This window comes from Macrosteles quadrilineatus, unplaced genomic scaffold (genome assembly GCF_028750875.1).
Source record: "Macrosteles quadrilineatus isolate MER2022 unplaced genomic scaffold, UCM_ALF_1.0 Scaffold_3__2_contigs__length_128488019, whole genome shotgun sequence".
NCBI lineage: Eukaryota > Metazoa > Arthropoda > Insecta > Hemiptera > Cicadellidae > Macrosteles > Macrosteles quadrilineatus.
Genome location: NW_026542596.1, coordinates 46,185,408 through 46,210,341, shown reverse-complemented (window position 1 = coordinate 46,210,341; position 24,934 = coordinate 46,185,408). Strand labels below are relative to the sequence as shown.

General features: G+C 31.8%; 1 protein-coding gene across 1 annotated transcript; it reads left to right on the top strand.

The window, feature by feature from the left end:
- Nucleotides 1-2,314: 2,314 nt before the first annotated feature.
- On the top strand, nucleotides 2,315-14,756 carry LOC128988700 (glutamate dehydrogenase, mitochondrial-like). Its single transcript, XM_054410254.1, has 9 exons — nucleotides 2,315-2,845; nucleotides 6,184-6,384; nucleotides 10,023-10,109; nucleotides 10,708-10,895; nucleotides 12,014-12,130; nucleotides 12,508-12,669; nucleotides 13,411-13,615; nucleotides 13,742-13,896; nucleotides 14,477-14,756. The coding sequence occupies exons 1-9, from the start codon at nucleotides 2,446-2,448 to the stop codon at nucleotides 14,591-14,593; spliced, it is 1,632 nt and encodes a 543-aa protein (XP_054266229.1). The 5' UTR covers nucleotides 2,315-2,445; the 3' UTR covers nucleotides 14,594-14,756.
- Nucleotides 14,757-24,934: the final 10,178 nt, after the last annotated feature.

Below are 24,934 nucleotides of genomic sequence, written 5' to 3'. Positions count from 1 at the left end.
CCTAAAAATGTATGCTGTCATGTAAATATGAGTGCGTAAACTAAACAACTAGACTCACATTTTAAAACTGTACTTCAAGCCTAGACGGGATTGAGATTTTCTTGTGAAATATGAAATTTATAAAACTAGGGTACAATGTTTTACAATGTTTACAATGTAGTCGCGACTCACCCTCTACCGGCGCCGTATCACGTGTGTTGTTACCGTCGTCTGGTCGACCAATATTAAATGTTTCGTGTTTCCGTGTGTTATGTGTTTTGTTCTCTATTTATTATTAAACTTTTGACGAACTCCACTGCGAGGAATATGAAGACTACTTGACATTCTTCTGACCTGATGATGTGCTCCATTCGTAGCATGAAACAGCTGTAGTCTACTAACTACAAAGGATCGTTTTGACAGTAACAAGGTAATTTAAACCACTATATAATTAGCTTAAGAGCTGAAATTGTATTTTAAAGTCAACTAGCTCATAGACTAAATTTATTCAATCTTAAAAACAAATTTAACCGGGTTTCAGATTTCCCGGCTAATGTTGACTACGAGTATTTACAGTTACTAAGGCCTGTGCAGGTATATTCTGCAAGAACTTTGGACTGCCGCCATTTTGTAACGGATGAACCTTTTTTGACGCGGTTTCCGGCAATGAACTCCACTTGACCAGACCTTTTAAATGATGTGCATATCAATCTATGCTTACATTAAAGATTATGTACCTACTCCTCATGGGCCGTCCCCTGGTGAAGGTACAAAAATAGTAACGCTTGCAAAAAGTAGTTTTCATACATATAAGTTGATGTGAAAGGTTTACATTTTCTAACGAATTTAGTTAAAAAGATATCAAGCCGTTTCCAGACTTTTTTGTCACCCTGTATATATTTAGAATGAAAATTGAAGCTTTGTTTATAATCAAATTTGTTCTCAGCGTTTTTAAATTATTTAATCTAAATTAATGCAATCTATTTATAAGAGATACCTGAAAAATATCGCGATGCATAATCAATTATATACACACGTTTTGTTTAGTCATGATAGGTTGTCAACAACACGATGCAAATAGTTAGTTTTTTTTTAAAAGTATTATTGAAACGGCACAGTGCTGTTGATATTCACATTTAAATTTCATCAAACAAGGACTTTGTCGAAGTTGGTAGAAACACGTTTAAATTATTCCTTTTTGACGTTCTATATATAGACAATATTTTCTACTCCATGTAGCTTGAAGATTGGTTAATAGCAATGTTAAGCACAAGTTTGACTTTCTTGCAGCCATGTTTCTCCTTTATTCTAGTTGTTCTTAACTCTTCCTGAATAACATTACATTGCTTACGGTAACTAATGTTATAATATCACTAAAGTTAAGTGTAACTGAAAAACAATGAAAAAAACATTTCTCATTATGAGTATTTTAGCTAGTTTTTTTTTTTTTTAAAGCACGTAATTCTTTAATGAAAAATGTAATGAGCTGAATGATCAAATTCCAATAAAAAACACGAAGGTAAAAGTTAAAGTCGATAGGGGGTTGTGCTTACACTTACCTGTGCAACAATTGTCAATGCTAATACAAAATTACAAGTTTTATTTATAAAATATGTAATTTTAAACACATTTATGCACTATGCAGCCTATAATTTGTGTTAAATGTTGCAGGTACGTAATTTTATTCAAAATATACATCACGGTATGTTGATTTAAAAGAATTCAAGAATTTGTGTTTCCGATTAGAGGTATTCACTTTAGCGTGGACCGCTGTTGTAAAATACAGAATAAAATTCTATATAAAATTCGAGAGAATATAGTTGTTGGATGTTCATGTTGATCCTGATTATTCAATACATATTTCCATCATCCAGGCTAAGATTTAGTATTCTTGTAGTATAATTTTTTAATATTTTACCACCACATCTAAAATAATTTGAATTAACCTGATATTATTTAAATAATGTAACAGCATTACAAACTTGTTAGATAGAATAAAAACATACGAAGTATCACATAGCAAATGGATGAGTAAGTATATAGTGTATGTAGGTCATGGTTACAAATCTAATAAATCTGCAGCAATTGATCACGGTAAACTTAGATGTTACATAACACATTTCGATGTAAGAATAATTTGAACATACGTCATACATTGATAATTATTCAAACCGATTCTGCATCATATCTTAATCGTTGAGAGAACGAGTTTAAATATTATACTGTTACATCCAAATGTTTGTGTTACAACATTGTCTAAAGTGCTAGTTTAAAAAGCATGTTTGTACGACTGCGAGTGAAGTAGGTGCGGGTAAGTGTGGGTAAAGTGACAGATAAGTCGGTGTGTGTCAATGTCACTGATAAGTGTTTACCGGCTGTTATCAGCGATTGTCACGTGATACCACGCCTTAAAACGCCTCTTGAAAGTCAGTTGCTAAGCTAGTGTGTAACTTTACAGTGTGTAAAATGTTCGGAATAAAGACAGTGAGTAAGTTACCGTTAGGGCAAGAGTTAGGTAGGGTTTTGACCCTTACTGTCCCAGCGACTCAAAACGCCCGCTACCGCCACACGATTCCTGAGAAGCTAAAAGATGTCCCGACCGCAGCAAATCCTCAATTCTTCGACATGGTGGAGTATTTCTTCCACCGTGCGTGTTCCATCGCTGAGGATAAGCTGGTGGAGGATATGAAGGGACGAGAGCCTCCGGATGAGAAGAGGAAGAAGGTGAAGGGAATCCTGTTGGGGATGCAGACTTGTGATCATATCCTGGAGATCAGTTTTCCCATCAGGAGGGACAGCGGGGACTATGAGATCATAACAGGGTATAGATCTCAGCACAGCACGCATAGAACTCCTACCAAGGGAGGTAAGTAATTCTTTTTGTTTTTGTACTGGAAGTAAATATAACTTTTCCATAATAGACGGTTACACTCTTCCACTTCTTTGTTCTTGGTCTAGATACAATTTCTTTAATTAGGCTGGTCTCTAGATCCCCGTGTTTTGTAAAATAGTCAAGGAAAGATTTGAATTTGAGACACTGAAACACAAATTCAGGGTTTTAACTGTTAAAACTGAAAAAATGAAGTTATTCAGGGTGCTCTCATTACAGAAGTAGGATTCACATTACTTTAGTTTCTATACAGGGTGATTGATATAAGTGTGCCAGCCGTTTTATTCGAAAACTATAAGATATATCAAAAAAAGTTAAATAGTAAGTCCCTTGGATTTTGTATAAAAAAAAATTTGAGTCAAGTCAAAAAAATTATTTTAGCCGCCATTTTTCCAATATGGCCACCAACTATGATTTTTCTTATGGAACACCCTGTATTTTATGATGTATTCTGGTAGAAAATGTAATTTTAAGATGATTTTATTCTTGTAATATTTTTCATAAACTTAACCGTTTCAAAGATAATAATGATTAAAGTTTTGAAATTTCTGCATGAGAAAGAGTTTTGATAAAGGCCTATGCAAGCATGCTAGCTGTTTTATTAGAAAACCATTCAAATTTTCACAACTTAAACCATTATTATCTTTGAAACGGTTAGGTTTATGAAAACAAATCACAAGAATAAAATCGTCTTAAAATTACATTTTCTACCAATGGAATACATCATAAAATACAGGGTGTTCTATAAGAACAATCAAAGTTGGCGGCCATATTGAAAAAATGGCGGCTTAAATAATTTTTTGACTTGACTACAGTTTTTTAAATAGAAAATCCAAGGGACTTACCATTTAATTTTTTTTGATATCTCTTATGGTTTTCGAATAAAACTGCTGGCACACTCAATCGCCCTGTATACAGGGTGTTTTTTTAAAGTGTGCCACCATTGGGATCTCAGTAACTAATGATTTTACAGCAAACTTTAAATGGGGAACATTCCCTTGTTTCTAAAGAGGCTCAAAAATAATTAAATGAAATTTTTGTAAATGGCCACCATTTTCCAATATGGCGGTCAACTTTGAAATTTCTTATAGAACACCCTATATTTTATCATGTTTTCGGATAGAACATGCAATTTAAAAAATTTTTTATCCATGACTGTTTTCGATACACCCACTCGTTTAGGAGTTACAGCCTATGGAACAATGACTTCCAATGTACATTTTACATCATGTAGCTCCTAAACAAGTAGGTTTATAGGGAAAATGCGAGGAGTAAATAAGTTAAATAAGTCTTCAAATTGCATCCACATTCCATAAAGGCCATAAAATACACAGTTTTCCACTTTTTAAGTTTGCCACCATTTTGGAAAATGGCCGCCATTTTTGAAATAATAGAATTAATATTTTTAATGATTTTTATGGTCTTTATGGAATGTGGATGGAATTTTTAGACTTATTTGACTTATTAACTTCTCGCATTTTCGCTATAAACCTACTTGTTTAGGAGCTATACATGATGTAAAATGTACCCCGGAAGTCATTTTTCCATAGGCTGTAACTCCTAAACGAGTGGGTTTATCGAAAAAATGTCGTGAATAAAAAAGTTTTTAAATTGCATGTTCTATCCGAAAACATGATAAAATATAGGATGTTCCGTTAGAAATTTCAAAGTTGACCACCATATTGGAAAATGGCGGCCATTTACAAAAATTTCATTTAATTATTTTTGAACCTCTTTAAAAACAAGGGAATGCCCCATTTAAAGTTTGCTGTAAAATCATTAGTTACTTAGATCCCAATGGTGGCACACTTAAAAAAAACCTCTGTATAATTGAAAATGCGTAAAATAAATTCTATGTCAAGGAACAGAATCAAACCCATGTAAACTTTCTGCACTGAATACTTTTTAAACTAAAAACTTTAAGAAATTACCAAAAATTGCCGTATATTATTGTAATATCCAAGTGAAAATAGAACAAATTACTTATGTATTATAAAATAAAAAACTAATAATTATTAACGATTAATAATGTAAGTATTAAAGAAACCAATAGCCTGAAAAATAAAATATGTATCATGGATTATTGAAAAATAATTTTTGCTTGTTTAGTGTTAAGAATAATCCAACCTAGTTTATAATCCAGTTAAGTTTTAAGTCCCATTCCTTTTTTGTCAACAATTTTTATTGGTCCAATCATGTCATCAAGTTTATACCCTCACCATTGATACAAAACATAACGGAATTGCACACCTGAATGTCGATTACAGTATACAATGATAATAAATATTCCAATAATCTTAGCATTATACTTTACGTACCTTAGGCCTGAGATGCCAAAAAATATTATCAATGCTTTGTGACTTATTTAGAATTCAAATATGCTTCTTTTAGCAAAACACTTATTGTTATACACCATAGAACACTTTTGGATCAACAGTGAACATCTACAGAGAACATTCTAAAAGCCTAATATCCTTTAGATATATTCCATAGTCAAACTACGTTGAAGTGCTCTCAAAATCGTAGCTTAACGTTATTTATTACTTTACAAAACGATTCGTGAGGGATTGTGATTAATTAATCGCAACATTCTAATTACTGTAATCACATCCTTAATTAATCTTCTTGCATTATCTGTCTTTCTGGTGAATCTGCGATTCTGTCGACCCTTCTCTCTGTCCTTATGTCTTACGGTCTGATTAGCTTTATAACTATCTTACGACATGTCGAACAAATTAAATACCCCCGTCGCATCAAACCTGAAGACTAAGTGAAAGTTTATTTGCCTGATTGGATCTTTACTTAAATATTTTCTTGTTCTCAGATGTATTATCTATTTAAATAACAGAGAAACAAATATTTAAATTAGGATCATTTTTACGCGAACTATTGTGATAATTAAAGGAAGCACATTGCCTACAGAATGGATACATTTATTCTTATAAATATTTGAATAAATTGTTTCATAAATTACTCATTCATTCATATTATAAATAACTCATTCATTTTGTGGCCCCCAGTTGTTAAAAACACCATCTGTTTATGATCGAATATATGCATATTTATTTATGCATATAATTCATGCATATATTTGAATAGGAACGGATGGGGTTTATAAGAACTGGAGGCCACAAAATGAATGAGTAAATCGGCCCCGGGGCTATGTATGACCAAAAATCTTTTGAAAGAGGGAAACTGACGAAAGAAGGTTTGTTTAGTCTTGACCTTCAATTTTCTTCCTTCGTTTAGGCGCAGTCAAGAAAAGGACTAAATGGTGTTTTTATTATTATTTCAAAACTGTAAATATTTATCAGGAATCCGATACTCGGAAGACGTGAACCTGGATGAAGTTAAGGCTTTGTCTGCGCTGATGACATTCAAGTGTGCCTGTGTGGACGTTCCCTTCGGTGGAGCCAAGGCCGGGGTCAAGATCAACCCTAAGAACTACAGTGAGCTGGAGCTTGAAACAATCACCCGCCGCTTTGCACTGGAACTTGCCAAGAAAGGCTTCATTGGTCAGTAGTAAACCTCTTTAGCTTGACATTGTTGTATTGTTAAAATGCTTAAGACAATTCTACAGTGTTCATAAATTCTATGAAGATTCAAAGTTTTTTTTTTCAATTCTTAGATTTAAGATTTGAATTCATTAAAATAATTTTGTCTTACAAATTTGAATTTATATTTTAATAGAAAATTACGTTTGTTATTTGTATATTGAATGCTACAAACACTACCCTACAAAATTTAATAAAGGTGGTTCTTTTGAGGGCAAATCCTAGATTTCTGTGAACCTATTTGCTCTCATAATATTTTTACTTTCGGGACCTCTCAACGAGACCATATTTTCATAGGGAAGAGTAACTTTGTTTTGAATTTTTGATGCTACTGCATAAAAAAGTCAGTAACACTATCATATCTTCTAGAAATAAATAGTAGTGATTAAAAACCACGCCTCATCGTTTGTATATTGTTTGTGAACTTCATTTACAAAATCTTAAAGGCAATAGATTATCTGCAGTCTCTACTTGACGGAGGAATAATAACCTCTGGCTGTGCATATGGTTATATTTTAAAGCCATTAATAATCACCCAAAAGGCGATAATAAATGCAGCTTTAGGCAGGTTTCGGCGCTACCCTTCGGATACACTCTTCAATGAAATGAACGTTCTTCGACATCAGACAATTTTTTATTTGAACCATGTCTATTTACATATTCACATAGTCGAATGACATTTTTGAAAGCTCTATTATATATTTTTCTTACCAGAAAACATTTTGGGACGCAGTGTTAGACGAATAAAAACTAACTAGTTGGAGATATGCATCATCGCCTAAAACTAATAAAATCCACAATAAACACATAACTGGATCTGTGTGGTGTCTGTGTTGTTTTATCTTATTCAATGTTACACCATTTTTTTTTAGTACACTCTCCGCAAAGAGAAGAGAAGATAGTAAGCTTGAAAAAAAAATACTCACTTTATTGGCAATATTGAACAAAAACTGAGTATTTGGCTGAAAAATATCTCAAACATCTGAGTTATTTATTTGAACTTCTCCGCTTTATCAGTTGACATTTAAAGATCAATCATTTCTGTGTGTTATCATCAGAGATGAACAATGAGTGAATCACTCAATCCAGCGCTGTCCTAGTTTATATCTGAGATGTGGGACAGAACCACAGAACGCTGGAATTGGTAACATAAATCCTGTGATACTTCCAGAAATAAAGTCGAACAAAGAGTTGTGATGGAACTGTATTTCATCGTGACTAGAAATGCTAGAACACATTTGCAGTTTATTTCTCAACCACTGTATGTAGTATGTTAAAAACATAGAAAAATCTTAAAAAAATATTTTAAGAATGACACTACAATTATGTAGAAAGACTTAATTTAAAAACAATTAGCATTGAATTAAATGTTTACAATTCTCACTAGATTCAAAAAGTTTATTGTTTTGTTATGAAACAACATGATACTAAATTGTGTTTATTTTAAATGCGTTTGCAAGCAAAAGATATATACTGTCTAGCCAGTTTAGATAACGTATCATAGCACTATAATTATTATAATGAAGATCGTGGTATAAAATTCAGATTGCTAAACTAGAAATAGTGTTAGTTTATATTTTTGGAATATCGAGCATAATAAATCACTGTTAATTCTTTTAAAAAAATTACCCAATTTAACTTCAAGTGGGATAAGATTTCTCGTTATCAATTTATTATGCTACTTTGGACTATGGTTTTTTCAGAAACTATTTACTTGATTTGAATCTTATAACCTTTGAAAGAAACATGTAAGGTTGTGTTATACCCAATATATACTTGTATTGTGACATCCAGATTATACCATGTTTAAAATTGCGTAACGGGTTGAGATAGAGACCTCTAGTTTTGACCAATTTGTTTTAAACTAATGACCTTTAAAATTAGGTGCTTTTCATGGGGATTTGCATTCAAAATTTGTGAGTAACCACCAAAACAACATATTTTGGGTTTTGGATGAAATTAGGTTTAAAAAATACACTTTTACGTCATAAAGAGGGAGTCTAGAGTTTGGTTTTCCTGACACAACCCATTAAGTAGTTGATGGAGGTTCCATACTTGCCCAACCCTGTATAACTACTAAAAATATACAAAATTAGGAGGTTGGCATAAAGAAAATCAGTTTATCATTGCAAGAAAGAATGTTTCATACCTAAAACTGGGCAGCAATACCATAACACCTTTCCCAGCTGTCCACCGTACCGTGATATATAATGTATGATGCAAGGCGTTGGTCGCACATGAGATATGACTGGTGGCGGCTCCACCCTGTTCCCTTGGGCAGAAATACATCATTGCAGATGAATATTACTCAGAACCAGTCTTGACCTAGTTTAAGATTGGTGTGGTTTGGGAAAACGCTTTGGGACATCCCCAGTGATTAAATTAAAGGGTAAAATATTGAAAGAAAAATCAAGTTAATCCCCTTTGAGAGGTGAGAGTTTAATAACGTTTGGTAAACAAATAATTAAATCATATTTAGGAATAATTATTTGGAATTCAATAATCCTTCAAATAACATATTCTTAATAATACAGCTAAAAATTGCTAGATAGTTTTTTAATAGTAAATACATTTTGACTATGGATTTACTAGAATTTTCAATTCCGTGGAATAAGAAATTTCGATGCCAGTTTTATGAGGTAAATAAAGTAGTTAATATTAATTAACGATAGAGTGTGCTTGTATAAATTACTGATGTCGAATACGCCAAATGTCTTTAAGCAATAAAAACAGAATGGACATCTTATTTTAGAATCTGATATCTTTTAAAAAAATTTTTGATTTACTAAATCAAAGAGGTTTGTTTAATAAAACAAATACAACAATTTATCTCAATTGATGGACTGCCAAAGTCAATATCCATGTTATGGGAGCTGGTATAGTGGTAGAACGTGGGAATTCGGTCCTAGGGGTCCTGAGTTCAAGTTCTGCCAATCCCCAATGAAATGGCCTAATTAAAAATACAACTATCCAAAATTGAATGATATATTATAATTGTACAAACTGCCGTTTATACAATCGTTGAATTGATGTTTTAAATTTGTAAATAAGAATAAGAGATTTTTCCTCCTCTTAAAAGATTAATGAAATGTATCATACTTGAGTACTACACATTGGATTACACTAAATCTTATCATATTTGCCAGATTAGTGACAAGTAATAAACCTATTCACAATGTCATGTGCCTGTAAACAAAAGACACTCCAAAGTTCCCTAAGTGTGCTGCATAGCACAAGAACAGATTGATAAGCAACTACTATACTGGACAATGTTCAATAGGCCGGATCACTTATGAGCTACTAAAGATATCGCTTGGTATTTGTTATCTTAACCATAAATTACATAAAATATCTACGAACACTGATTTTGGCTTGGATAACAACAAGGAATTAATGAGATTTGCAGCAACCCAATTTGGGTAATATTTGTTACCCATTTGTTATAATTTGGGTATTACAAGATTGTTTGATGGCAATGTTGCTAATTTTGGTACTGTAGTACCTAAAGACATATTTCTATTAGATGTATAACATGAATGTATGTATAGTATACTGTTATACGTAAGGTAACCTTTATTTATTTATAAATTATATTTCAGGACCGGGAGTTGACGTCCCTGCTCCAGACATGGGAACGGGAGAGCGGGAAATGTCCTGGATTGCTGACACTTACGCTAAGACCATCGGTAAGTAACAAAACCTCCCCAATCAGCTGTTACCGTGGACATTGATTATGGCAGCTTATGTTGTATTCTTTAAGATTCTTTAAGCTCTTGGTACCTATTATCACAGAGCAGTAAGGTTCCGAGGAAAGGAAAACAAACTTGCTTATAAGATAACCTTGCACATTCAGCTCTAGCAGGCTATGTAGTGTAGGAAAATACTGTTGGTGAGCAGTTAAGAACCCGAGTATTAACTATGCGGAAATTACTATTGCACAGGGCACAGTGTCTTTCTCCACCGTGAGCGTTGCAGTAAATGACGGTGATGGGGTGGTTTTGGACTTTGCCCTAAACACCACCGACTAAAGCTGTACCGTTGAATGCTTCCTCTGTACCTTACTGCTCTGTTCTCTTGTGAAGAGAAAGCCCTAATTCGTCAATCAATGAAGGCTTGGTCCCCTTTTGTATTGTTTAATCAATAGGTACATCATTTAACCTAACATTTAACGGGTATTGAGAATGACAGTGAGAAAACCTAGTCCTAAACAATGATAAATATAATACATTGACAATATCCTGCTTATGATGACTAAAAAATGCAAGAATTCCAAACATTTCCCAGGCTATCAAGACATCAACTCCCACGGTTGTGTAACGGGCAAGCCCATCAACCAGGGAGGTATCCATGGACGAGTATCCGCCACAGGACGTGGAGTGTTCCATGGTATCCAGAACTTCATCAATGATGCCTCATACATGAAGACCATCGGACTTAGCCCCGGCTGGGCGGGGAAAACCTTCATTGTACAGGTAATATTTGTGAGCTTTGAGGAAAACAATGATGTTGTTCCAACGATTGTTGTTTAATAAATTACATGTTTTCTAGGTAAACGGGACTATTTAAGTACCCAAATGAAAAACCTAATAAATAAATAAACTTATACATTTCTTATTAATGTGGAATTGTAGAATAAGCCAAATCTTTAGCCAGTAAATCTGCAAGCACTATCTTTATATCAAGCCAAAAGTACCCATGAGCGTTTGAGAAAACTACAAGTGACATAAACCATATACTTAAAATGTTCGTCATGACGAGAAACCTTGCGCAAAACTATCCATTATTTCATAAATTGCCATATTATTTCATATGAAGTCGTAATTGCTTTCCAAAGAGAACTTTCCATTTACCTAATGTTAAAAATACCTCAGCTGCTATTATTTGTTTGTATTACCATTACTGTATTCTGTTTTGTTTATTTCAGCTTAACTTAACCAATCAATAGTTTTATTAATACTTATGTAGTAAAACGGGGTGGGGCCCGTGGGTAACAGCTTCTAACAGCTTCGTGGGTAATTTGCGTCTAACCTGCCGCCAAACTTGTAAATATGTATATATATATTATTATTATTTTTATTTGACTCAGTCTATCCAGGAAGAGCTGGTCAACGACGTCGAGGGAGTAAGTAAGTAAGTAAGTAAGTAAGCTAGTTTATTGTAAAGCACCTGATAAAAAATTAATTAACATTACCTATCTCAGTCACAAAACTGAAGGGTAAAATTTACTCAAATTTAGTCAATAACACACCTGTAAGTGGATTATTTATCAATTGATTAATCCTCTGGTAAATCAACTACACAGGATGTCTATTTCAGTTTCCAAAAACGGTGTTAGAATTGAATAGTTCTTTATCATTTGCTAAAAATATACAGCAAGCTGTCTAGAAAAAAATTGAAAAACATATTTTTGCGCCACCGGCAAATTTTAACCAGAAGAAAAATACAAAGAGTATATTATCTCATGAAATATCCCAGCGTTGGTCTTAAAAAAGCTGGGTATGGAATATTGCTTATATTTCTCCTAAAAAACTAACTGTTGTTTAATAACATTCTTCTAAGGATTCATCTTACCAACTTGATTTCTGTACAGGGATTCGGTAACGTAGGTCTTCACACTATGAGATACCTCCACCGAGCTGGCGCCAGGTGTATTGGAGTCATGGAGTATAATGGCTCAATATTCAACCCTGAAGGAATCGACCCTAAGGTAAGAAACAGATTTGAAGTTATGGAATTATCAAACCACAGAATTGATGTACAATACGTACATATAATGGGATGGGTGCTATAGGAAAAAAAATCAAATTCCTTTGAAGCACTCCATCATCATATTTGACACTCAAGATAAACTATAGAAAAAAATTAAAATACAAATTAAAAGTATTTGTGGAAAACATGGTTTAACTGTGTTTTACCAGACTCTTTCAATGGGTATAAAAAATCGCCCCCCCCCAAAAAAATTTAAAAAGCAGTTTGAATAGTAAAATAAAAACAAGTTTATTCTAAATAGCTAGTTTTTTGGTAAGGTCCGCTAAAGTAGGGTCCCCTTGTAGTATAATTTTATATGATAACTATATATTCTAGGCTCTAGAAGACTACAGGATCAACTACGGCACAATCAAAGGGTTTCCCTCAGCAAAACCGTACGGAGGTGAGAGTCTGATGTACGAGGAGTGCGACATCTTTATTCCAGCGGCTTTGGAGAAGGTCATCACTAAAGATAACGCGCATAAGATCAAGGCCAAGGTCAGACATGCTTTAGTTATTGTTATCCTCGCTTGGGTTACACAGGGAATACTCTTAATGAGACAGACGCTGAGCGTGAAGTAGATAAATGAAAATAGATCATTTGTATGCAACTGTAGTGTTACTCCCTAATGATCACCTCACCCTGTTGAATACCAGTAATAAAATTACACTGTAATTGTTATTGTCACATTGATGATTTAAACTCGGATTATGATTTATTTTTCTAATTTTATAAAAACCAATTATAACAATCTTTTTATGTCTACGTGCATCTTGCCGTTTGCTTGGAAATGATCTTTGACACATGTTTGATATACAATGAGCAAGTTTTGTGATTAAACAAAAATAACCTACGAAGAAAAAACTAAAAAGAAAGTTTTTAGTTTTCTTAATACTGATTTTTTTTAGGGACTGTCTGTATGTTGATGAACAAATGAGAAAGTGGTTGGCCCAAAGGTAAAATATACACCCTCCTTGCTAGTAAGGCATCTACTATACCATCTACAATATTATATGCTGTGACCTACATTTCCAAACCCATAATACCTGCTAATAGGAACAAATGCACCTTATGTTTACCAAACCCAAAAATATTAAGACCCCCCAATTTTCCCATACGTCTTATCACAAGCTTAGGAAACTAGGATATTTTAAAAATCACATCTCTAGATGAAGAAATATCGAGTAGTTTTCTATGGAAATCAACACTTATTAATGTATGTTATTATGTATGTTTAGGTGATAGGCGAAGCCGCTAACGGCCCCACGACGCCAGCAGCAGACGCTATCCTTCAGAAGAACAACAAACTCGTCATCCCCGACCTCTATCTCAACGCTGGTGGAGTCACTGTCTCCTTCTTTGAGTGGCTCAAGAACCTCAACCATGTGTCCTACGGTAGACTTACCTTCAAGTACGAGCGGGAGTCCAACTACCACCTGCTAGGTATACCATTTTTATTTGTTTTACATAATTTAACAGATTTTTTGTACACTCGGGGGTTCGTGTAGAAACAATTTAAATGCACAGCTATATTTTGTATGAAACTTTAGACAATGTGTTACGTTTCAGAATCCGTCCAGGAGTCTTTAGAGCGAAAGTTTGGAGCTCAGGGAGGAAAGATCCCCGTGACTCCTTCAGATGCTTTCCAACAAAGAATTGCGGGAGCTTCCGAGAAAGACATTGTCCACTCCGGGCTGGACTACACAATGGAGCGATCTGCAAAGGTAAGATAATCATGGTTCGCTTAACCTATATATTAAACCATTGGATGTTAATTCTAATTTGATGCACTGCCCAACATAAAATCTTAGGTGAAAGACATCCACTTTCTCATTAAAAAATAGTAAATGTATATGGTAGCCCCACACAAATTTGTAATCGAACAAACTTGCTTAGTAATATTTATAATCACCTTTTTCTTATGTAATTCAGTTGAACTAATTACGAAATAATTTGGAAGGATTCTAAGGCACAACCATTTACATTGGGATTAAAATACCTCGTATCGTTAATAGTTTTTATGGATACAAATACTTCTAAGAAATGTCCAAAATGTGAGGTAAAATCAATTTGCTACAGATTGTGAAGAAAGTGTACATAATATGGTTCCCAAAATTAGGTTTCTATCAAACGGGTTTGTATGTTGCCAATCATTGATTACATTGAATATAAAATAGAACAAAAATCTCAAGGTTCACCTAAGAGAGAGTTCAGTTGAATATAATTTTTACAAGAATAATTTTGGTAGATTTCAATGGTTTAAATCGATGGTACAGCAATTATTTGCCAAAATTTTCTTTTCAGGCAATCAAAAGAACAGCGCAACAGTACAATCTGGGTCTTGACCTGAGAACCGCAGCCTACGTCAACTCCATCGTCAAGATATACGAGACTCATCGTGAAGCTGGAATGGCATTTTAAAGCACCTTTTGCTTCTAATTCATCCATTAAACGCATCTCGTGTCATTGTTTTAAGCCCGAGTACTTAAAAATAATTGTATTTTTTCAGAATACTTTAAGGTAACATTTATGTAAATAAAGTAAATGTAAATAAATAATGAACCTACGCATGGGTAAGAACGGTTAAGTTATTAACAATTTTCCCTTTTTCTAAACTCTTCGCCATTTCAGTAGGCCTACTTTTGGAAAAGCAACACTACCCAATTTATTAGCATCTCAATCATCAGGGACAGCTGTGCCTAATTGCGGGCCATTAAAAAGATAATGACTTTTCTCAAGAAAAAATATCATTATAAACTTACTCAACATAAAACAAACAAGATAGGCATGGCTTCGTTAGATATCTTATACATTGAAACGTACAAATAAAAATAATCGTAAATTTACCATACACGATCTACGAAAACTGTTAAAATTATATATCACGTTATCTTTAACAAAGTTTCAAAAATACTTTACACTCAAATACAACTGGCATAAAATATTTGTTAAGAAAAAGCTTGTTAAACACATCCTATAGAAAAATTAAACACATTTCAACATCCTCTAACTATCAATGACACACAATGTCAAATTGTACCATTAATCACTCATGTCAACGACACTGTTTGGTATCATGTAAATTAACTGACCTTCTAGAGAATCGATCATCAAACGTTCATGCCATTGACACATAACTAAAATAAAATGTATGCCCGTTTAAACGTCATATAATCACAGCATGTGCCGCTTAATGTGTCCTTATTTTGGAACCATTGTCCATTTTTGTGTTACTTAAGTTGAAGTTTATTTAGACTTTGGGTGATAAAATAGTATTCATCATTAAGGCCTAAAGTGAAACTTTTTGACCCGAGGTCAAGTTTTACGATCGAGGTGAAGCCGAGGTCGGAAAATGAGTGAGGGTTAAAAAAACACCTTTTGCCCGTGAGGTGAACAATATTATTTGTCATATTGTATAATTAATTAACAAACAAAGCTAGACAAAGAAATAATGTTTATGCAAAGATAACCTCTCAAAACGACTTTCAGCTTGTGTTCAAATCTGATCATGTAAATAAACAGCTGTTTAGTAAGTGATTCTATCATTTCGTCTATTACGATTGTGTTACAGTACATTATACCATAAATACGTAGAATGATCGACAACAATAGGCTAAAAACATACCTAATAAAACTTACTGATTTTTACTTCCTTGAAACTAGAAAGGATAGGGAGTAAAAATTCTATTTTAGACCCGCTATGCATGCATTAAAAACGCCTGTCTTTTCTGCAGTATGGCTAAGTATATTTTAGTCAAAAGTACATTTTAATATATGCAGGATTTTGTAACGGATTAGCTAAAAAAAATATTTTTGATTCAAAGAGCACTGCTATAATTAACTCTTGGTTAACAACAATGCCAATTTATTGGTGTGCATAAATAAGTCTTTGTGTAACATTATGTTGATATCAAATTACCATTAAAAATTTTAATTTGGTATTTTGTTATTTCGGACAGTGACTTTCATACTTAGCAAATACAACATTTGAAGTGCATTCAAAACAGTTCACAATGAAATTTTAATTAGTTTAGTTAAACCACTGTCATCGTCTGAAGTCAAAAGGAGTATCTAAATATTTAATGTGTATATACACTTTAAAATTTACTCACAAAAATCTATAAATATCAACAAAATAGGGCTTCTATTGTCAGCACACAATTATTTATAACAAGTTGACAAGTGAAAGCTCAATTCAACGTCTATTGCTGCCACAGATTTGCTTAAATTATTTATTTGTTGAATAATGCATTAGTGATGGAGTTAATCTTATTTTAACCCCGGATTTTACAGATATGCATTTAATACTACATTAAATAGGTAATTGGGTGTATAAGATTTGCAGGACTATTATGGTTAAGGAAAAAATGTTTTTTAAAATCCATACTAAGTATATTAACTTAGGTATACAATAAAAACATAGCTTTCACTTTTAAAATCAAGTTTTTATCATGAAACTCATTTTTTATAAATCTTTAATTTTTCAAAGTGTTTCATTGGATGAAGTGTTCTCCCTTCGCTATAATTTATTGCATACCCCTTTACTATGGGCTTCTCGTATTTCTAGCCTGACATTTTGGTGCCAAATTGCTGAACCTTCCGACGTGAAAAACAAGTTTTCTGTCCTAATAAGTTAATTTTGACACTTTATCCAATCCCTTTGTTATCTCTGTTAGATTTAAGTATTGGCTGAATTTCACATTTTGACTAATAATGTTAAAAACTATATTTATTATAAGGGTTTTAGTTATTTTTACTTTTTATTCCGATGACTTAATCGTTTAAAGAAGTCATCAATCGGTAGCTTCTTAGAATTAAAATATATATTCTAAAATATTAATAAATTACGTTTAAATTGAATTATATAATCCTACAACGGGCTGTAATGAACAAATTCATTTTGCGAAAAGCCTGAAAAGCCTTGAAAAGAGGCTTAAGTATAGCATTCATAGCATCTAGAAAACTCATTAAATACACAAATTCTGCAAAAAGAAAAATGTTTTATTTACTGAATAAAAAGTCAATCACATTAAGTTGCAGGTAGGAATCAGTGCTAAAAAGATTTGATATTATTTACCTATTCATAACCCAACAAATGTAATTATATAAAACGCAATATACAGTAATTTAATTTTAATAGGAATTTGACTTCAATCAACCTTTTAAATAGTTGAATTTTACTTTGACACAAGCAGGTTATATTTGTGAATTGAAATCCTACAAATATAAATTCAGTGTAAGAAGCACCAAAAGATATCTTGGAATAAGGTTTATAAGATTGACTTCTGTATTATTAGTGCTCTCGTACCCGTTATATTAAATATGCCATGTAATTCTTCCAAAGTGGCTTGGTAAACTTACGTATTATGTTTTATAAGTACTCAAACTCTCTTTGTGACTACAAGCACCGCAAAACACTGCTTCATTACATTGTGTTAGTATTTTGTTACATTGTTTTGAACGACAAAATACTTTTATGCTCGGCGTTAAGATGGTAGGTAAACTAAATAAATGAAATAATCCACAAACCAAGTTTGTTTACAACTATTTTATACAATTATTAAGAGTATATAATGGGAAGTTTGAATTATTGAATCACATACACGTCACAAGACAACCAACCTAAATAGGCCTACTATATAAATATTTTTTTTATTCTTAATAAAACGCAAAAATAACTAAATGTAATAGGCCTACTTATATTTATCTTGCTTGGTAAAATTGCAGACTGGGTTTGTGTCATCATAACATACTGATAACTATGAAATATATTTCAGTATCCTGTATATTAAACCAAACATTAGTGTTATTTAAGGCAGTTGGTTATTACAAATCTATGAAGAAATCTTCAGAAAATATTTTGATTCTATATCTAAACATTTTTTGTTTTGAGCCTTCAATTTCAATTTCAAGTATATTATCTCCCACGACAATAACAGACTTAACATTGATTAAATTATTGATTACTAAGTTGCAAGTTGCCTCCAGTTACCATGTTCAACTTTATGATGATGTGGTGACGACAGTCCAAGTCTTAATTAAACAATGATCTACAATTATCCTTATGGCGAACGGAACTTTTTAATTTTTGTATATTGACCCAATGAAATGTTATGTAACCACAAGGTTTGGTAACCCACAATGGTGTGGTTCCCCCAAAAAATCTTGTAAATCTTTATTATTATTATTATTATTATTATTATTATTATTATTATTATTATTATTATTATTATTATTATTATTAGCTTCTTTTGACCAGATGATATCTAAAATCTATAAACTAAAAATTCATTTTTGTGAAACAATACCATGTTTTTATTTAAACAATCCATTGCAGATAACTGCTGAGATAATAGGTAATTAATTAACTAATATGTACATTTTTATTATGTAAAAGTGTCTGTAAATATTATTTTACTCAAAAGAAAAATTTTGGCAAATGCCACTTTTATTATCATTTAGTGATTCGTTGTATTCAAAAACAATCCCTCAATTGGAAGCTTTGTATTGTATGGTTCTTCTGTTAAGAAATTAATATCCAGCCGTCATTAAAATACATTTAATCCCTTGTAAGACAATACTAAGAATTCAAGTGTTCCTAGAAGCTTTAATTATTATACAAATCCTGCAAATAAAATACCACCTTTTAGAATTTGGGTTTAATGTCATAAACATTAGTTGTTTAAAGACAAATCCTTAGCCATAAAATTACATAGACAAAAAGACAGTTGAAATTAAACTATTTTATTTCCCTATAACAATGTATAAATCTGTAATGCATACTGTTTGGTACTGTTCCATTGTTTAAATAGGTAGTCATGTCTCTATTGAGCGTGTTAGGAATGATTTCAAACGTTAGCGAGCTATAAAATAGACCGTGCTAAACCTTGTAGTGCTGCAAATAGTTTTCCTAATACTGTAAACCATAATTTTATTATGAAATACGTTGATCCATATAATTAAAATCCCTTGATCGAAAATTAAAATCTAGCCTGGGTTTAATGGCCTTAAAGCTATTACAAACTAATAGTAACCGAGTAAGAAATTAGCTAAATTTGAAAAAAGATTAAAATATCCAAGGGAGGTGGTTTTTAACAACTGCTCATACAAATTTCCAATAAAAAAAACAAAATGAATGGAACTACTTTTAGCCATGGTTTAGCGTTAATACCATATACAAAACTATGTAATTAATCGTTATAAGTAATATATAGTAACCTAATAGACAGGTTTTTGATATAAGTATAAGATAAAGCTCAGTTTGTTTATAAAGACCAATGTTAATACACGAAGCCTTACTCTAAAAGTATTTCCCACCCTGAGTCCATAACTCAGTTGGACCAAGCATTATTGTCCAGACGTCAGGTGCAGATATCCTTCATCTGAATAACCAGCAACTTGGATATGGAATAAAGTTCAATCATTCGCTACTGATATGGTTTTGGAATATTTTTGATAGACTATATTTAATACCTTTAGTGGAATTCTGTAACCTAAAAATTAAGCTACGAATGCTCATTGAACTTTTGGCTTGGTAAAAAGTTTAAATTTTAATTTGACAATTAGGATCCCATACAACACCTTAATGTTTGTGTGGTATTTTTATTGTAAATTATATAAGAATTTTAAAATGACGTTTAAATTAGCAATAATAAAATGTTTATGCAATCTTGAAGTACCGTGAATGTAAAAAAATATATACTAGGCCTACTCCTCCATCAGAGAAATTAAAGAGAGTTCTAGATAAGGCATTTTATAAAGATTTCTCGACAACAGTTTTTAATGTTTCAGCCGTGTTTAAAACATATTTTCAATCCGTTATCAGCATACAATTAAATATTAATTTAACTCAAAACAATTATGGGATGAATCGTATGTGTTGAGACTAATTTTGTTGCTACGCTAGCTAAGTTCTATATTGTACGGATATTGGTAATGAAGATACATGTAAGGATATTGCCAATAACTCTTGTATAAGCTTCACATGCTAACACAGTATATTATCTTTACAAGCAATCCAGTGATAATATATTTAGTAAATTACATGTGTTATATTTAAATAAGAACCGTTAAAATGTTGTTGACAATTTTCTTGTTCATATGTTCTCGTTAATTGTACTGTTTCAATTCTAAAACTTTGCACATTTAATTTCTTCACACACTTCCTTACGAATACAGCATGCTTTATACAAGTTATGTATTGATCCAATGATTAAAAATTTATAATCATTCCAATGTACTTAAAACAAAAACAAAACTAGATCGTTTAGCTTGTAGATTTTCACTACGATTTAGGCTATTATGAATATATGCTTAAAAACTATGGAATTCCTATGTACTTATACAAAAAACTCTTGATTGTATAATTCTAACAACCATTTTCATGTGCTGAGCCAATTTGTGAAATATATTTATTTTTGTGAAGAACCAGAGGAGTATAATCAAATTTTCCTTAACGATTGTCACAAAAAAGAGAAAAAAATGCACTTATAATGATTCTAATGTGTGTGCGTTGTTTTCAGTTTTAACGCGGTTAAACTATGAAATTAAAGTAATAAAAACGTCACATGTTATAACACCCACTACAGCGCTAACTGCCACATTGCCAAATTGAGTTCTCGAAAGTTGTCACCACAACATTACTGGTCCTTAGGTCTGGTAACTAGAGGCAACATGAACTGTAAGTTTAGCATTGGGACAAACTTTGGTCTATAACAGTACTGAATAACAATTTGTAGTTTGGAATGTGATAAAATGCAGCCATGAACGAAATAAAAAACAATCGGAATAGATATTTTGTTGTATAAATCTTTCGTTGTTATAAAATCTAACCGGAACCAGATAAAAAATTTATATTAGTGCTGAAACTAATAAGTGTAACTTATTGCTTTTGCTATTGCGGTTATTAAAAATTGGAAATGGTTAAAAATGTAGAATATCAAATTTGTAACGTATAAGATGCGTTGGAATGCCGGTATTTGATAGATATTTGAAACAGTACATCTCCAACTATAGATTTAAATATTTTTTTTTCTATTGACAGAATATATTTTTAATAGAAGGCTTTGATAAAAAAAATAATTACATTCATTTAAATAATAAATCGAGAACCCTACAATTGTAGAATTGGAGATAAATAAATTAATCTTCAAACAAAATAAATTCATATTGATAGCTTCGATGATACCCCAAAAACTGCAAATAAACTTTAATATAGTTTAATATAAAATAGAAATATAAATTGTTTTAATATAAAGAAGTAGGTTGCAATAATAACATTTAAAATATAGCCTTGGACAATGGACACCCATTATTACTGGATCGTTTTGATATCTGTCAAATCAAGAAAAAGTATTTCTGAACGTTTGGTTATAAATGTGTCAAAACCAAATGGCTTTAAGTAATTGAACTGTCTGTCCTTAAATTTTACGTAACATCTGTCGCGATTATTATTCAATTTATTTTAACGACAGACTGTTTACTGTAGCAGCTCATCTTACCGAAAATAGTTTTTTTATTGGTTTATTACTTGTTTATTAGGATGTCATATCCATTATGATCACATAATTGATAACAAACAGATGCTTTTGTCAAAAACTATGTTATATTTCAAATGTATTTATAATAAAATGGATCTTTTGTGCAGCAATCAGGTCTGTCAACATACAGAATGTCTATGGTAGATTGTAATATCATTGAGTTAATTTATTTTAATCACCAAATGTTAGTTGAACCATTAAAAACCTCCAAGGTCTAAATCTCATGAGTAACATACAGGCTAATGCTAAATTGCATATTTGTTGGCTACAGTAAGAGTAAACAATATTGAGTAAATCTAAAAAATATGAATTCAAAAAGCCAATCATGCAAAATACCGTCGAATGGATGTTAATATTCAACTTCACAGTACTTCTTACTTATTTGTATGATTTCACTTAATAAATCAATTTCTTCATGTCAAAGAAATGTAAAATCAGAAGGACTTATTGAAAATTACCCCCAACCAATAGTCTCTTCCACCAAAATGTAATTTATTGTAAGTAGGTAAATTGTGGCCTTTTTTCTGATTATGGCTCTTAAGATATTACGATTTATGGTTTTATTCAGTAAAGTTTAATTCGATGTTTTCAAAGGAATGAATAAGTTTTATAGGACCAACGTTTAATTACAAAAAAAAAAAAAAAAAAAAAAAAATGCTGTAAGTATATTTCCAATGCAGTTAGTTTGATAATGTGGTCCTTAAATTGCATTTTCATATTTAGAAATTTATATTTAATGATTGTTGCATAATTGTATATGAAATATTTTCATTATTCAATTATTATTTGATTTGATGTATAAGATGTACGAGTGCATTTCTCACACCACCATATTGTTTTGTAACAAAAACGTGTACAGGGTTGTTCATACCTAATTAGGAATTTTACATTTCTTTGTTAAATTTAAATTGTTAAACTGTCCAACGTTAAATTCGCCATTACTTTTCCACAGAACACACACTTTTCCAAGTAACTAACGGACAACGAATGGTATTGTATAATCGGCTGTCATCGACCAACTTGTTATAAATAATGGTTTGGGTTTGCTCCACAATACACAATCTTTTAGGAACTCCGGAGTAAAATTATTTCTTATATTATTTTCTTACATCAATCGTTTTTTATACATGAGCCATTATGGTTGTGAAAATTATGCACCAAATGCTATATTGATTATTTAGTGGAATCTTTATTTGGCGTACAAACGTCTTCTATGGTATAAATGATTAAAAGTATTGCAGTACTAATGGAATAAATTAATTCAATTTCTTATTTGGTCATGTATTCATTTTCAGAATTATTCAATAGTTACGATATTATCCTGTGCTTGGAAAAAAACCAGGGTTGCTCTTACACTAGGCTTAAAATATATTGTATGGCTTTTTCGTAGACTGTGATTCAAATATAAAAATCAAAAGTATAGATTAATTTTACCCTCATAACCTGACGTTTTAAAATAGCCCTCGACAATATCATCAGGGGAATATTAATGCAAACTTTAGAGGTTGGATATAATTTTCTAAATATTTTTAAAAATTCGTAATTAACTCAGGTTTTACTGTGAATCACATTTAGATAAAAGTAACAATGGAAGTGTGGCCAAGCTGTCTAAGGAAAAACGAGTTGGGTTTTAACTGTAGGAAGTTGATCAGTTTGGCACCGATACGTAAGGGTAGAAATACGACGAAGCTGTCGTAGAAGGCTGAGTCATATGTTATAAAGTATACCCCCGCCGCAGCAAACCTGCCGACTAAGCGAATTTCCATTTGTCTGAATTGATTTTCAGTTAAATATATTTTAATAACATTAGGTTTAACGAGTACCTAGGTTTGCTGCTACAAGGAAACTAATAAAGTGTGTTTTTGAGTAAAATATTGATAGCTTAGTACAAAATAAATAAATTTGCCAAGTTTGATCAAAATATATTCATAAACAAGCAAACTACAACATTTGACAATATTCTCCATAAGAATAACACAGGAATTTTAAATTTACAATTTTTTTAATTTTCTCCGTTACTTATAATCGAACAAAAATACTTTTATATACTAAATTATTTGTTTTTTTAAGCTCTTTAAAAAGGTCTAAAGAGAAATTGGGGAATTTTGTGTTTTGAGGGTCAAAAGTGAGAAAAACCAATTTTTACCCTATAAAACCCCCCGTAAAACCCCGTTCCCATGGTCCGATCGTGCTGGTTTGCGAACTCATTCAAGTTTATCCTGCTTTACACCTTTAAACCAAATTTCATCAAAATCGGACAAAAATGACTCAAGTTATCGCGTTCACGGACATATATATATATATAAGTCTATATATATATATATATATATATACATATATAACAAATTGAACGAATAGTGTTTTTGGCCTCTGGGGACATCAAAATGAAAAGAGTAAATCGGTCCCGGGTCTAGGTCTTACCGTACCACCTACGGTAATAGCTACTTATAGGGAAATTCGCTAAAAATGAGAGAACACTCAAATTTGGAATGCCCTTATGAAGTAACGATGAAACAATTAACGATACTACGAACTATTAAAAAAAATATATTTCTAAAGATTAGTGTAACCTTTGTTTTTACTTGTTTCTTTATTAAAAGCATTCGGCCTGAGAGAGGTGATCAGAAATGCATAGAACACAGACCTATTAGAATATGATTTTTGGGGCCTAAATGAAACTACTTTTATAGCCTATGTTAATAAGCTTAGTAGCCAGAAAGAACTGCCTTAGGGATATATTTTTGATTAGTTTGGATAAATTTGAATTTTCAACACAATGATTCTGAAAGAGTTAAGAATACTTTATATCTATAAATAATAATAATAATACTTTTACAATACAAGTAGTTTATAATAAAAACAAATAAATATGTATCATCCCCATTTATAAGCCATGTATTTTAAACATACCTTGTGGTTCCATGATGATGACAAATATAAGACACGATTACTTCAGAGCATCTCATCAACTCAAGCCAACAAGTTTGTTTTGAGTTTTATTGAAACCAGAATTGCAACTTTTGTCAAAACTTTCCCAACCCGAACTAGATTTACATGTCATTTAAAAATATATATTATTAACATTATTTACTGCATGAGTTTGATAAATTAAATTATTAGTTTCCTTTATAAAACCACCATGATTATCACAAAAAGTATTATGTTTTGTTTTTATTTACAAAAGCTACCAACTTATTCTCATACGCGTCTTATACTTTAATGA